Source organism: Canis lupus, chromosome 15 (genome assembly GCF_011100685.1).
Source record: "Canis lupus familiaris isolate Mischka breed German Shepherd chromosome 15, alternate assembly UU_Cfam_GSD_1.0, whole genome shotgun sequence".
Lineage (NCBI taxonomy): Eukaryota > Metazoa > Chordata > Mammalia > Carnivora > Canidae > Canis > Canis lupus.
The window spans coordinates 10,271,926-10,287,659 of record NC_049236.1 but is presented as its reverse complement, the minus strand read 5'-3'; the positions used below and the strand labels follow the sequence as shown (position 1 = coordinate 10,287,659).

General features: G+C 41.2%; 1 protein-coding gene across 2 annotated transcripts in view; it reads right to left on the bottom strand.

The window, feature by feature from the left end:
- The window catches only part of FAF1 (Fas associated factor 1), a 461,021-nt gene extending 445,823 nt beyond the window's left edge, over window positions 1-15,198 (bottom strand). The window contains exon 1 of one of the 2 annotated variants that reach the window (XM_038558075.1): window positions 15,154-15,198. In XM_038558075.1, the coding sequence (XP_038414003.1) occupies window positions 15,154-15,183 (30 nt within the window). In that variant the 5' untranslated portion in view covers window positions 15,184-15,198. Of the gene's footprint in view, window positions 1-12,351; window positions 12,822-15,153 lie in introns of those variants that run through there. The other variant, XM_038558076.1, reaches the window with a different exon arrangement.
- Window positions 15,199-15,734: the final 536 nt, after the last annotated feature.

The window sequence follows — 15,734 nt, the reverse complement described above, 5'->3', positions numbered from 1 at the left end:
ACATTCAAATTTCCCTAAGTTATTGACCTCAAGCCCTATATGTTGCCACATCACCTTACTGAGGCCTCTATAAAAGCTCAACAAGAAGGGAGGTGTTATGTACTTCTCTACAAATGGGTCATTTTAAAGTAATAATCTTCAATTCAACAGAACAGCCCAATTTTTATTCTCTCACTAACAGATTTTATTATTCAAAATCATGTCAACAGTAGATGCTTAAAAATACACCTGATCCTTGAAAACCACACATTTTAAGTGTGTGTATCCATATACCAAATTTTTTTCAATACAGTACTGTATATGTATTTTCTATTTTCTTAATAAAATCTTCTCTAGCTTGCTTTATTGTAAAAAAAACAAACAAAAACAAAATATAACATATAAAATATGTGTTACTTGACTATGTTACCAGTAAGGCTTCCAGTCAACAACAGGCCATTACTGATTAAATGTGAGGGAAGTCCAAATCATGTGTAGACTTTCAAACGTACAGATTGGTGCCCCAAATCCTTGTATTATTCAAGGGTCAACTGTACATGTAAACCTACAATTCTACTCTTTGTAGCTGTTATTTTTACCATAACAGCTAATATTCATAATATTCCTCCAAAAATATATTCAATGAGCACCTTTAAAAAAAAAGAGATTTTATTTATTCATGAGAGATTCAGAGAAAGGCAGACACAAAGCAGGCTCCTCACAGGGCGCCCAATGAGGGACTCAATCCTGGGACTCTTCACACCCTGAGCCAAAGGCAGACGCTCAACCATTGAGCTACCCAGGTGTCCCCACTGAGCACCTCTTATAGATATTGCAGGAAAGGATGGTTAAGACCCAGGCAGTTGTTCACTCAAGGAGCTGACATTAGGGGAAAGAAACATGTAAAGTGATTACTAACAAACTGGCATATGACTCAAAAGAAGAGGAGTGCCTGGATGGTGTAGTCGGTTGAGCATCTGATTCTTGGTTTTGGCTCAGGTCGTGATCTTAGGGTCCTGGGATGGAGCCCTGCACCAGGCTCTGTGCTCACCATGGAGTCCACTTGAGATTCTCTTTCCCTCTCCCTCTGCCCCTCCCACTCATGGGTGCTCTCTCTCTAGAAATAAATTAATAAATACTTTTTAAAATGTAAAAAAGACTCAAAGAAGAGAAACATACACAAGAAACATAAGACAAAATGATTAACCCTAAAAACTGGGCACATGGCACTGATCTTATAAGCAAAAGGCAACTAATAGGTTTTAAAAGATAAATGGAAGTTTTCTAAAGGGCACAAAAAATAAGGGTATAAAGACACAGAGCCTGGGATCACCTGGCTGGCTCAGGTGGGATAGCATGCAACTCTTGATCTCGGGGTTATGAGTTTGAGCCCCACATTGGGCATAGGGCATATAATAAAATAATGGGCAGCCCCGGTGGCTTAGAGATTTAGTGCCACCTTCAGCCCAGGGCGTGATCCTGGAGACCTGGGATCGAGTCCCATGTCGGGCTCTCTGCATGGAGCCTTCTTCTCCCTCTGCCTGTCTCTCTCCTCTCTCTCTCTCTGTGTATCTCTAATAAATAAATTTTTTTAAAGTCTAAAAAAAGAAAAGAAAAGAAAAGAAAAGAAAAGAAAAGAAAAGAAAAGAAAAGAAAAGAAAATAAGCAACGTTCCTAAGTTATAAAAATGAAACAGATCACAAAATTTTTTAAAAATCATAGAAATGGATTTAACTTCTAAAGTCATCTAGATCAGTTGTTCCCATGTGTAGATCTTGGATCAGCAGCAACATAATCCTGGAGTCCCAGAGCAATGCAAAGTTTCAGACCCCACCTATAGAATCCATTCAATCAGAAACTTGGGGTGAAAAAAAAAAAAGAAACTTGGGGTGGGGTCCAGCAATCTATGGTTTAACAAGCCTTCCAGGTTATTAACAGATTAAAGTTTGAGGGTCAGCTTACGTGGTTAAGTGTCTGCCTTCGGCTCAGGTCATGATCCCGGGGTCCTGGGATCAAGCCCTGCATCGGGCTCCCTGCTCAGTGGGGAACCCGACTCCCCCTTTCCCACTCTCGCTGCTTATGCTCTCTCTCTCTCTCTCTGTCTAATAAATAAAATCTTTCAAAAACAAACAAATTAAAGCTTGAGAACCAGTAACTCAGATCAGGGTTTTTCAGCACTATTGGACATTTTACGATGGATAATTCTTCATTGTGAAGGGATGTCTTGTGCAGAATGTTTAGCAGCATTCCTGGTATCTACCCACTAAATGCCAGCAGCACTCTCCCAGTTGTGACAGCCAAAAATGTCTCTAGACATTGCCTAATGTCCCCTGGGGAACAGATACTACCTACAGTTGAACACCACTAATCTAGACCAAGAATCAGCAAGCTTTCCTGTAAGGGGCAGGGTAAATATTTTAGGCTTTGCAGGCCATGCAATCAACTAACTACTCAACTTTGCTATTGAAGGCAAAAGTGGCCAGAGACAACATGTAAATAAGTATCCATGACTGTCTTCTAATAAGACTTCACAGGATCCCTGGGTGGCGCAGCGGTTTGGCGCCTGCCTTTGGCCCAGGGCGCAATCCTGGAAACCCGGGATCAAATCCCACGTCGGGCTCCCAGTGCATGGAGCCTGCTTCTCCCTCTGCCTATGTCTCTGCCTCTCTCTCTCTCTGTGTGACTATCATAAATAAATAAAAATTAAAAAAAAAAAAAGACTTCACTGACAAAACCAGGTGGTAATTTGGCCCTCAGGATATAGTTTGCTAATTCCTGATCCAGACGTATTACCTAAATTATAACTGAATGTCCTCAACCCCCTACTGCTGCCATGTGATTGTCCAGATTCTATATGAATACCTGATCTAGTCCAGCCCTGCTTTCAGGTATATATGACTCTAGACAAATCTCCATTTCAGACTAAATAAATCAAACCCAGAAAGGATAAAAGACTTGCTCGGAGAACCAGAACCAAACCAAAACAAAAAAAAAGCAAAAAACTAGAGTTCTAGTCTGCCTAAGGGAAATATTTTAACAACTGCCTCCTATGGAGGTGTACAACCATGTAACATTACTTGTGAAGCACTCAAATGCTCTAGCACTTTGTAATTACTGAAACCTGGAAAGAAAAGTATTTGTTTGGGGGGGGGGTTCTGAAATAACTTTATGGTAAAGGCCCAGACAGGAAGTATTTTAGGCCTGTGCAACATAAAGTCTCTGTCTCAACTACTCATCTCTGTCAGTGTAGCAAAAAAGCAGCCACAGACAATAGATAAATTAAAATGAATAGCTATCACTATATTCCCATAAACCCTCATGTATAAAAACAGGTAGCCAGCTTACAGACTATAGTTTCCTGACCCCTTATCTACAGAGTCTATAAACCTAGTCTGGCAAACAACAGGCATCAACCCAACCACGCTCTTCATTCCCTGGCTTCTGACCATCTGTAAACTTAGAAGCACAGCACTAGACTGGAATGAATGCTAGTCTAGAAACAAAGTGCCAGGCCCACTCTCCCTTCTGGCATGTCTGCTATATGCCAGGTACTGTTAATTCATTTTGTATATAAATTTTATCATTTGGGGAAATTTCTGAATGGTGAGTCTTGTTTTCCTCTAGAAATACAAGCCATCTGACACATTAAGCTAGAAAATAAACACTAATATATGTACCTAGATATAATCTTTGTTTCAAACCAACCTAGGAACTTGGACAAGTCACTTCCTTTTTCTGGTCTCAACTTCCACAAAAGGAAAACTGAGAAGCTGGAAACAGATGATCTCTGAAGTCCCCTGCAGAACAAGTATACATTAAAATTATCAAAAATGAGAATAACTAGGGCTCAGTTGGTTAAGCGTCTGGTCATGATCCCAGGGACCTGCCTCTCTCTGCCACTTCCTCTGTCACTCCCCCTACTTGTGCTCTCTCACTCTGACATACATACATACATACATAAATATTTTAATAAAATGAAAATAACTAAAGTTTATTGAACTGTATCTCAGACAACTGTTCTATGTTTTTTTAAGATTTTATTTGTTCATGAGAGAGACAGAGAGAGAGAGAGAGAGGCAGAGACACGGGCAGAGGGAGAAGCAGGCCCCATGCAAGGAGCCCGACGTGGGACTTTATCCCGGGTCTCCAGGATCACACCCTGGGCCGAAGGCAGCACTAAACCACTGAGCCACCCAGGCTGCCCTCAGACAACTGTTCTAATCGCTTTATACGCACTAACTCATTTTTCATATCAGGAAACTGAGGCAGAGGTATGAAATGAGTAGTCAAAGATCACAAGATGTGTGAGTGGCAATGCTGTGGTTTAAATCCAAGCAATCTGACCTAAAAGTCCACGCTCTCAATCACTCCATACTAAACTTTATTCTACATACTAAAACCTTATTTTCCCAATGACTAACAATCCAAACAGGTACACAAAATGCCTCATCCCTCTAATGAAAGTGGAGAAAGGAAAGAAAGGACAAAGACAAGACTATTTTCTGCCACAGTACTCAATCTCTGACTTAAGGTAACCTCCCAGGAAATAAATACGATGTTCCATGGATATTTAGTTTGGTCCCTAAGCCACGACACACCAAAAAGGATACCTAGCCATGTGGATCAATATCATTTCTACTTGTACAGTCTGGCATCTTTTGTAGAAGATACCTCTTCATGTCAAACTAAAAAAGAAAAAGATTCACAACTTCAATTAGAAGGAAGAAATGTGGGTAGCCCAGGTGGCTCAATGGTTTGGCACCACCTTTGGCCCAGGGCGTGATCCTGGAGACCAGGGATTGAGTCCCACGTCAGGCTCCCTGCGTGGAACCTGCTTCTCCCTCTGCCTCTGTGTCTCTTAAGAGTAAATAAATAAAATCTTAAAAAAAAAAAAAAAAAAAAAAGAAGGAAGAAATGTTATGAAGGAGCAGAAACTACTTTCAGGTGACTTACTGGTAGTGTCATGGAAGAGTCCATGCTTCCAAGAGAAGGTGATAGGCAAAAGAAAACTTAAAAGTCCCATACTGATAATCCAATATATGAAAATGCATAAAGCAATTTAGGCAGTAAAGGTATTATTAGCTTGAAAGACCAGAAGAAGAAAACAAAGGCACAACTGTGTCATCCAGGAAACATAACTGAAAGTAACATCAAAATCAAAGCCAAATTAGAGAAGGAGACTCACTCTGTGACCACAAGAACTAGGTTGAGAAAAAATATTATTTTAGGAAGGGAGATAAGGTTTTGTTGCTTAAAATGTGTGTGTGTGTGTGTGTGTGTGTATACATATATATATATATATTACTACCAGTGAAAATTGTACCTTTTTTCCCTTGATTTGAGTAAAGCTATTATATTTCTATATTATACAATAACTGCAATAACAGAGAAATGTAAATAGAAAAAGATATGACACCAACATGTGAGCTAACCTAAACAGCTATAGCACCCTTTTTTGTTCCCAAAGAAAAAATGTATTATAAAAATGTATCGGGGCAGCCCAGGTGGCTCAGCAGTTTAGCACCACCTTCAGCCGAGGGCGTGATCCCGGAGACCTGGGATCAAGTCCCACGTCAGGCTCCCTGCATGGAGCCTGCTTCTCCCTCTGCCTGTGTCTCTGCCTCTCTCTCTCTCTCTCTCTCTCTCTCTGTCTCATGAATGAATGAATAAAATCTTTAAAATTTAAAAAAAAGTATCTTAAAGGAAAAAGAAATTAGCATTCATTGATTACAAGGTTAAGGGGGAAAAAAAGGTTAAGGGGAATATTCACTTTCTGTTCATATGTATCCAAAATTGGGATCCCTGGGTGGCACAGCGGTTTGGTGCCTGCCTTTGGCCCAGGGCGTGATCCTGGAGACCTGGGATCAAATCCCACGTCGGGTTCCCGGTGCATGGAGCCTGCTTCTCCCTCTGCCTGTGTCTCTGCCTCTCTCTCTGTGTGTGTGACTATCATAAATAAAAAAATTAAAAAAAATTAAAAAATAAAAACAAAACAAAATAACTACTATAACTGAAATCATTTGATAGCAGCTACAACTCCATTTGGATAGCTATTTTCACATCTTAAGCAAACCAAATATACCTTAAAAGTTTGTTTCATCAAATGACTTTTGCTCTACACCTCAACCTTAAAAAAAAAAAAAAAAAGGCAAAAAATTCTACAATTACAAAAAGGACAAGATTTAGAACGCTCACCTGAATGCATCTCTTTGTTATAAAAAAGACATTAAGGACGAAAAAAAACAAAAGAAAGAAAGAAAGAAACTGTCCTGATTCATCAATGCCTGCCTGTTTTTTAAACTCAGGAAATTCCTTTACACCCCCTCCTGGCTCTGACCAGCCAGAACTGTAGGTGTACTACTCTATTCATTCCTTTACCAGTAACATACGATGCTAACACTATTTACATTTAAAACTGATTTTTTTTTAAGATTTTATTTATCTACTCATGAGAGACACAGAGAGAGAGAGAGAGGCAGAGGGAGAAGTGGGCTCCATGTAGAGAGTCCAATGTGGGGCTTGATCCCAGCACTCCAGCATCACGTCCTGAGCCGAAGGCAGGCACTAAACTGCTAAGCCACCCAGGCGTCCCTAAAACTGATTTTTGTTAGACTATTCCAAATTATAAACTCACGTGCCCAGAGGTGAATTTACAAATAATTCATTAAACATGATGCTGTCAAGGGCACCTGGGTGGCTCAGCGGTTGAGCGTCTGCCTTCAGTTCAGGGCATGATCCTGTGGTGGCGGGATGGAGTCCTCCATCCGGCTTCCTGCCTGCTTCTCCCTCTGCTTCTGTCTCTACCTCTCTCTCTCTCTCTCTCTCTCTCTCTCTGTGTCTCTCATTAATAAAGAAGTAAATAAATAAACCGTTAATTTTTTTTTTTTAAATAAACATGATGCTGTCATTCTCTTCATTCAAACTTTTGGTGGTGAGCCACTATGGGTAACAGTATGGCTGGAATTTCCACAAAGAATACCATATGATTGGGACGCCTGGGTGGCTCAGCAGTTGGATGTCTACCTTTGACTCAGGGCATGATCCCAGGGTCCGGGATCGAGTCCCACATCGGGTTCCCTGTGAGGAGCCTGTTTCTCCCTCTGCCTATGTCTCTGCCTCCCTCTGTGTGTCTCTCATGAATAAATAAAATCTTAAAAAGAAAAAAAAAAAAAACCCTATATGACCCAGTAAATCAAATTCTGGATATATACCTAGAAGAATTAAAAGCAGGGATTCAAATAATTGTACATCTATGTTCATAACAGCATTAATGACTCATAATATTCAAAACACGGAAAAAATTGTCCATTGACAGATGAATGGGTACACAAAATGTGGTTCAGCAGTCCCCCATTATCTGGAAGTTATGTCCCAAGACCACCAACAGACGCATGAAACCAAGGACAGTACCAAACCCTATGTACACTACGCTTTTTCCTATGCATATGTATCTATAATAAAGTTTAATTTATAAATCCATTACTGTGAGATTAACAGTAACTATGATAAAATAGAGTAATTTTAACAATACTATATACTGCAATAAGAGTTATATAAACGTGGTCTCTCAAAACTTTTATTGTACTCACCCTTCTTTGGTGATGTGAGATGATAAAATGCCTACATGTTGAGATAAAGTGAGATGAATGACCCAGGCATTGTGATGAAGTATTAGGCTACTACTGACCTTCTGATTATACATCAGGAAGACAGATCATCTACCTCTGGACCAGAGTTGACCAAGGGTAACCAAAACCATGGAAAGCAAAATCATACATATTGGGGGCTACTGTATACATATACTGTATATCAGCCTTTTAAAATGAAACGGAATTCTAACACATACTACAACATGGATAAATGTTGGGAGACATCATGCTAAATAAAACAAACCAGTCACAAAAGGATAAATACTGCCCGATTACCCTTAAATGAGGTACCTAGAATATTCACATTCATAGAAAACAGGATGGTGGTTGCCAGGTGTTGGAGAGCAGGGGAAAATGGGAAGTTATTGTTTAATGGTTAAAGTTTCAGTTTTGCAAGATAAAAAGTGTTCTGGAGATAGAGAGTGGTGATGATTGCACAACAATGTGGATATACTTGATGCCACTGAACTGGACACTTAAAAATGGCAAAAAAAAAAAAAAAAGTTAAGATGGCAAATTTTATGCTATGAGTATCTCACCACAATTTTTTAAAAAATTTAATTGGGGGTGCGGGTGGCTCGGTCAGTTTAAGTATCTGCCTTCAGCTCAAGTTGTGATCCTGGGATCCTGGGATCCAGCCCCACCTCAGGCTCCCTGCTCAGCAGGGGTGTCTGCTTCTCCCTCTCCATCTGCCTGCTTGTGTGCTCGCTCTCTCTCTCAACTCATTCTCCCTCAAATAAATAAAATCTTTTTAAAAATTTTTAATTAAAAGCTGTTCTTATTTGAGGAAGAAATCTTTAAGAGGACAATTTGGTTTTTTTTTGTCTGTTTAAAGATTTTATATATTTATTCATGAGAGACACAGAGAGAGAAGAAGAGACACAGACAGAGGGAGAAGCAAGCTCCCCGTGTGGAGCCTGATGCAGGACTCGATCCTAGGACCCCAGGATCATGACCTGAGCCAAAGACACAATGCTCAACCACTGAGCCACCAGGTGCCCTAAGAGGACAATCTATAATACATTTGCTTTGTAATGAGTTCACTGATGTATAAAATCCCAAACCTGTCTTATTAAGTCATGGATGGAGGTATAACTTTCCATCCATTACTTATTCAGTTATAAGAAACCAGGTAATTTTTTTTTAAGATTTTATTTATTTACTCATGAAAGACATAGAGAGAGAGCAGAGGCATAGGCAGAGGGAGAAGCAGGCTCCATGCCGGTAGCCCAACTTGGGACTCAATATCAGACCTCCAGGATCACGCCCGGGGCTGAAGGTAGCACTAAACCACTGAGCCACAGGGGCTGTCCTTTAAATTACAATTGTTAACTACTCCTTCACTGATCAGTTTCAACAGAAGTCCTTTCTTCATTGAGTTGAAATACAAAAATCTTTCTCAAAAGTTTTTCTGGGGCTCCTGGATCACTCAGTTGGTTGAGTATGGGGCTCTTGATTCCTGCTCAGGTCATGGTAACAGGGTGGTGAGATCAAACCCCAGCTCCAGCTCAGCTCCGTGTTCAGTGAGGAATCTGCTTCTCTCTCTCTCCCCCTGCCTCTCCCCTCTCCACATGCATTCGCACTCACACTCTCTCTCTTAAATAAATCTTAAAAAAAAAAAAAAAGTTTGTCCGTATTTAGGGACTGTATTTATAAGAACCTATTATCTAGCAATAATCAAAATCTGAAACTTATTTTTAAAATCTGATATTTAAAAATAATGTCCCTTTCTCAATAAAGGAACGAAAGGGGGACAAGCCAACAAGCAGACACTGAACTATAGAGAATGGACTGATGACTGTCAGGGGGAGGTAGGTGAGAGGATGGGTTAAATGGGTGATGCGGATTTAGGAGTACACTTGTGATGAGCACCAGGTATTGCATGAAGTGTTGAATCACTACATTATATACCTGAAACTAATATGATACTGTATGTTAACTAATTGGAATTTAAATAACTTTTTAAAAAATCATATCCCTTTCGACAAAGGCGGCACTGAATTCTCGAAATTATTATTAATTTCACAGTCATGTGTTCACTTTTGGAGAGAAACTGATTTGCACAGTTACAGATGAAAGCAAGTATCATCCAAGTATCCACATTATAAAACTTGAACTGTAGGGATCCCTGGGTGGCTCAGCAGTTTAGCACCTACTTTTGGCCCAGGACCCAATCCTGGAGTCCCGGGATCGAGTCCCATGTCGGGCTCCAGGCATGGAGCCTGCTTCTCCCTCCTCCTGTGTCTCTGCCTCTCTCTCTCTCTCTCTCTTTCTCTCTCTCTCTATCATAAATAAATAAATAAATAAATAAATAAATAAATAAATCTTAAAAAAACTTGAACTGCAATCTTTAAAATTATCTAGTTTCTGATAACTGGATAAATACTAATTCTTAAAAAATTAATCCTACAAAAAGTTTACATAATCTTAAAAGTAGGAAGAATAATTGATTCTAAAAGTAAGTCCACTAAGCAAACTGATCTGGAATCATCATTTGAGAGGAACACAAGGTTCCTAAAAACACAAAAGGCTAATGCACTTAATATGTGCATAGTTTAGGGACGCCTGGGTGGCTCAGCGGCTGAGCGTCTACCTTTGGCCCAGGGTGTGATCCTGGAGTCACGGGATCAAGTCCCACATCAGGCTCTCTACATGGAGCCTGCTTCTCCCTCTGCCTATGTCTCTGACTCTCTGATTCTCTCATGAATAAATAAATAAAATATTTTATATATATACATATATATATGTGCATAGTTTGTAAATAACTTTCTATTAGTGTTCTTACCTATTTGACAATATGAAATAAACTTTCACCATTTGGCAAACATTGAGAATGCCATAGCTTTTCCTTGTTTTGTAAACAACTGTTCACATCAGTGCCATTGGTGTGAACAGAAAAACAGAATGTATTAATGTGATCAAAATAATATCCCAAATGCTTGTCAGAAAATCTTACTTTGTCTCTGAGTACAAGAATCCTAAATTTCCTGTCCTTGGCTAATATAGAAGTTCACAGTAAGCATATTATCACAAATAATAAGAAAACAAGTAGCTACAACTTGTTACAGGACATTAAAAAAACTGGTGAAATCAAAATAAAGTTATAATTACCTTAAAACTTTTAGTGAGATAAACTACACTTATTGTTGTCTAAAGCCCTTTCTATAAAGCAATTTTGTAACAGGATAAAATACTCCTAGAGGGATCCCTGGGTGGCGCAGCAGTTTGGCGCCTGCCTTTGGCCCAGGGAGTGATCCTGGAGACCCAGGATCGAATCCCACATCGGGCTCCCGGTGCATGGAGCCTGCTTCTCCCTCTGCCTATGTCTCTGCCTCTCTCTCTCTCTGTATGACTATCATAAATAAAAAAATAAAAAATAAATAAAAAATAAAATACTCCTAGAAAGAGTGCTTTTTTCATACGACCACATTCCATATTAGCTAAAAGACTGGAGACTGAAAAAAAGGAAAAAGGGAATAAAAGACTTAAGCAAAATAAAATCTCAGAGCAATCTTAGAAAACGCCAAAATCTTGTGGTCAACTTTTATCTTCAGAACACCTCTGTCTGAGTTTGGAAGTTATGGTATAATCAAACGCAGATATAACCATATTCCCAACACATCAGATATCACTCCTGAGTAAAATAAAGAGCAAACTCCAAAAATGACCACCATAATAGTAAGTCACAAAATAAGGAAAATAAGAGAAAGAAGAAGAGCAGACCAACAAAATCTCAATAAGAAAAACTATCCCGTACTATGCTAGTGTTAGACCATGTGCAGTGATGACCGTGTTAGAGAAAAGTCTGCCTATACATAACAGTAGCTTCTAAGTTAACGCCAAAATGAATGGTTAAAAATATCTCACTACATTTTCCTCATCAAACATCAGAAGGCAAAGATGGAGTTCATGGGATATTAGTTCTAACTTCAAGTCTTTCATGACGGGGTCCACCTCCATCTTCAACGAGCCTTCTTAAGATGCTCATATATTAGTGTAACTACATTTGGGCTAAATAAAAGAATAACCTTGGCTTATCCTTTAAATTATTCCTGCGGTTGGGACACCAACCAAGCAATTCACATCTGTAGGGAAAGGGAATCCGCAAATATGTAATTTATTAAGCTATGAATTCACCGCAAGGATACTTTGGTACATACAGCGTATTGGCCTCCTCTTTACCTTCATATCCTCCAAAGATTCCAATAGGCAAAGTCTATAATGTTTACTCCTCCTTGAAAAAGCCCCTACCTCCACCACCGCCTCCCCCTGGTTCCTTTTTACTCACCTCTTAATACAATACGCCACACCCACAACACACTCTCCGCACAGCGCTCTCCTCAGGGAGCAACCCAAAACTCCGACCCCCAGAACCCCACACTTACAAGCCTCACACTTAACACCCCCAAATTCCACCTCTTCTTCACATAATACAGGGAACACTACACAGCCCACACACATACAGCAAACCGAGTATCCTAACGCCCCCTCGTCCTGCAAATCCGTTCATGACACACTGTACACACACCCCACCCAGCAGATGAGCCGCACGCTCCCGATGGCTACACACACACACACACACACACACACGCCACGTACCGAATAAAAACGCCCAAACCACACACCACCGCCACGCTCTGACAACCCCTGAGGAGAGACTACCCTTCTGGCACCGGGAGCCCACGAGGCTGGAGGTGGGAGAGGAACAGGCCGTGTACTTCACCTGAAAATCCGCCAGGATCATCTCCCGGTCCATGTTGGACGCCATGGCGGCCGCCGAGTTCCGCGGCTCCGGGAGCGAAGCGCGCACCTGGGAGGGAAACGGCGCCTCCTGCGGCCGTCGCCGCCGCCGCCGCCGCCGCCGGGCGCCGAGGGGCTGGCGGGCGAGCCGGCGGGAGGGCCGGCGGGCCGGCGGGCGGGGCAGCGCGGGAGGCTAGGCGCTCATGCACTCGGTAACCTTCAGGCGCCCGGGCCGCCCGCCTGCGCCCCGCGGAGCCCGCGCCGCAGCCGCCCTGTCAGGGAGCTTGGTCGGGATGGGGGTCCGGTCTTCCCGTCGCCGGCCAGGATGAGGGCAGGTTACGACAGCGCGCACCCGGCTCCCCTCAGCTGCGGCGAGACTGGCGGGGGCGGGGAAACCAGGCGAACGAGCAGGCGGGCGAACCCCTCGGCCGCCTCCGCCTCCTCCGCTTCCTCCCTGGCCGCCTCCTCCGCCCCTGGTTGGCCGGCGCCGAGGCTGTCGCACATTTTGCCTGTCATCGAGGTCGCAAAGCGCCGCTTTGCGGCTGCCACGTGACTGCCTTCCTGTCAAGCGCCGGGCGCGCGACTGGCAGGCGGGATCCGCGCGCCGCTGGCTGGGACGCCGACCAACAACTGCGGGAGCTTCAAGTCCCGCAACAGGTTATTCCGGTTTGGAATTAAGCAAAAGCCGCCTCGCGGCCGGGGTGGGGATCGGCCTCTGAGCCTTCCGCGGTTACGTACACATCGAGCCCCACTAACGACCCGTTTTACAGACAGCGTTTCATAAATGAACATTTTCTCCAAAATACAACTTCGTAGACAGACTCAACCCCACGACCCAAACCTGCTTACACACTGTCACGCCCCGGCCCAAGCCCCCTGACGCGCGCGCCCCCAGACTCGGTAACTCAGAGGTAACCAGCCTCCCAAGATTGGACGTGGGGGGGCGTGGAAGCTGCGAAAAGTGAGACTGTCGACCCCAAGAAGATGAGCACTTTTTTTTGTTAGTTATAAGAAATAAAGACTTTTCTATTCCTGCAGCATAACAATCATTTTTTAGACCTAAGGCAGCATCTTGCAAATGGGGAAAACTTGAATCCAGCTTTGAATATAACCAATTGAAAATACTTCCGTAAGCGAAGAAATTATATTAAGATGCCAATTACTAAAAGTTTCAATTTATGGTCAGAGGTTGACAGGCTTTGAGACAAGAATAGTCAAAGACAAAAAATAAAAATAAAAAAAATAGACTGTGTAATGCAGCATGACAGTTTGTAACAGTCATCCTCACTGGAGGAAAAGTGGCAGTGGATATATTTAACTTTGGGGAAGACACCACCTCTGGACTGTAACAGAGTTTTGATGTGCTCTGGGAGGTGCATTAACCCCTGGAAGTGTGAAGTAAGATTGGTGATTTTGTGCTGTAAAGTAGATGCTAGTAAATCGCCATATACAATAAGGCCTAGATCATTGTGTCCCCTGAAGACAAGAGCGCTATGATGTTCTAAAGATCCAGGTTCATCCTGTGTGTTCTTAAATGAAAATAGACTGGCCTACAACTCTCACTCAATAATCTGTATTTAGACCAGAATTAGCTAGATAAGGAATAGAACCATCTATAATCACATGAATCGAAATGTCTATTTTAATTGCCATCTCATGGGAAGTGATTCCAAAATAGAGCACAAATGTGAATCACGAGGTAAAACACGTTTTACCAGCAATTTAAGGTGTGGTGATTCAGTTTCCCCGTTGGTATATGTCATTCTCAGCACAAGTTGGGTCAATGATAGTCTCTAGTTACATGGCCAGGATTAATGCAGTCCTGAAAAGTTGAGGGTCTTCTCTGTGATTATGTGTGTGTGCCACAGAACCAGTTCAAATGGAGTACTGGTCCCTTGCTCCCTCCCTCCTCACCATCTGGAAATGAAGACAATGTGATAATGTAGAAAGATGGAAAGAATACACATTCAGGTACACAGGTCCCAGTTCTGCTTTTCCAACTAATTAGCTGGGGGAACTTGCATGGGTCAGGTAGTATCTCTGATTTCATCTTCTGACATTGCTGTTCCAGGTGATGAGAAAATAATTATGAAAATGCTTGGAAAATAAAATATTTTTACAAAATGAGCATAGAAATTTCATAGCATTGCAAGGCTTCAGTTCTAATTCTGTCCGTGAGTCTCATTTTCTTTATCTTCAAGATGGGGCTTATAAAACTCATCTCATAGAGTAATGTGAACATCATGATTAAAATACTTGTGAAAACTCTTCAGAAATCTTAAAGCTCTCCAAAAATATTAGTTGCTACTACTCTGTGTACCAATTCCTAAAGGCTTTTCTCAAGGCCACTGCTTTCATAAAACAAACAAAGGATTCTTCTCCCTTCTAATCACTGCTTTTACTGTCTTTACAACACAGTTTAATGTTCCGGGGAATTCTGTAAGGTTTTTTTCCCTAATAGTTTCATCTAGTCATGTTTTAATCTCTTCCCAAGGGCTAAAAACTCCTTGAGATTATAAGCCATTTCATTCAGTGTGTTTTTATATTCACTATGGTTCATATATAGCAAAGTATTAGGTATATAATAACAACCAATACTTTTGAATTTATTAATTTTTGGATATCTAGTAGATACAGGTATTTTACTCATCTTATTTCATTCTTACAACTATTGTAGAGAATAAAAAACTGCTCTGAGAAGTTAAGAATTTGCCCAAAGTCATGCTACAAAGTGGACAGGCCTAGTATTTAAGGCTAGGTCAAAACTAGGGCTCTTTCCACTTACCCTGTTGCATTTCTGCAATTCACCCTCCATGTTGCAAAGTTTGTACATTTACTGAAGAGACTGATTCTTCTCCATGACCTAACTATCCATGGTTGGGTACCCAACATCCAGAGTGATTGTCCACTGTGGAGAACAAAATGAAAGAAAAATAAATATTGAATTAAAAAAGTTCAGTTTTCATTTCCCCAGAATGAAAGGTCAGAAGAGTCTTACAAACAACTTCAGTGTTACAAACTGAGAGAATAAAAATGTATAGATTCTCTGTACATAGGCATGAGCAAAGGAAAATAATTTAAATAAATTCTCATAGTTAACATACTGCATTAACTCACAGAGCAGCCTAATTCAAAGATAGGTTTTTTTCCTAGAATCTCCATGTTCTTTGACCTTACCATTACTGTTTGGAAAAGAACTTTTTCATCTTTCTTTCAAATATATGTGATAAAGTTATTTTGCTGAATTTTCATTTGACTAATTTTAGATTTATATTTATTTACCTTTTATCCAGTTTCCTCTAATGTTACCATCTTACATAACAATGGTACAGCTATCAAAACTAAAATTAACATTGGTTTTATACT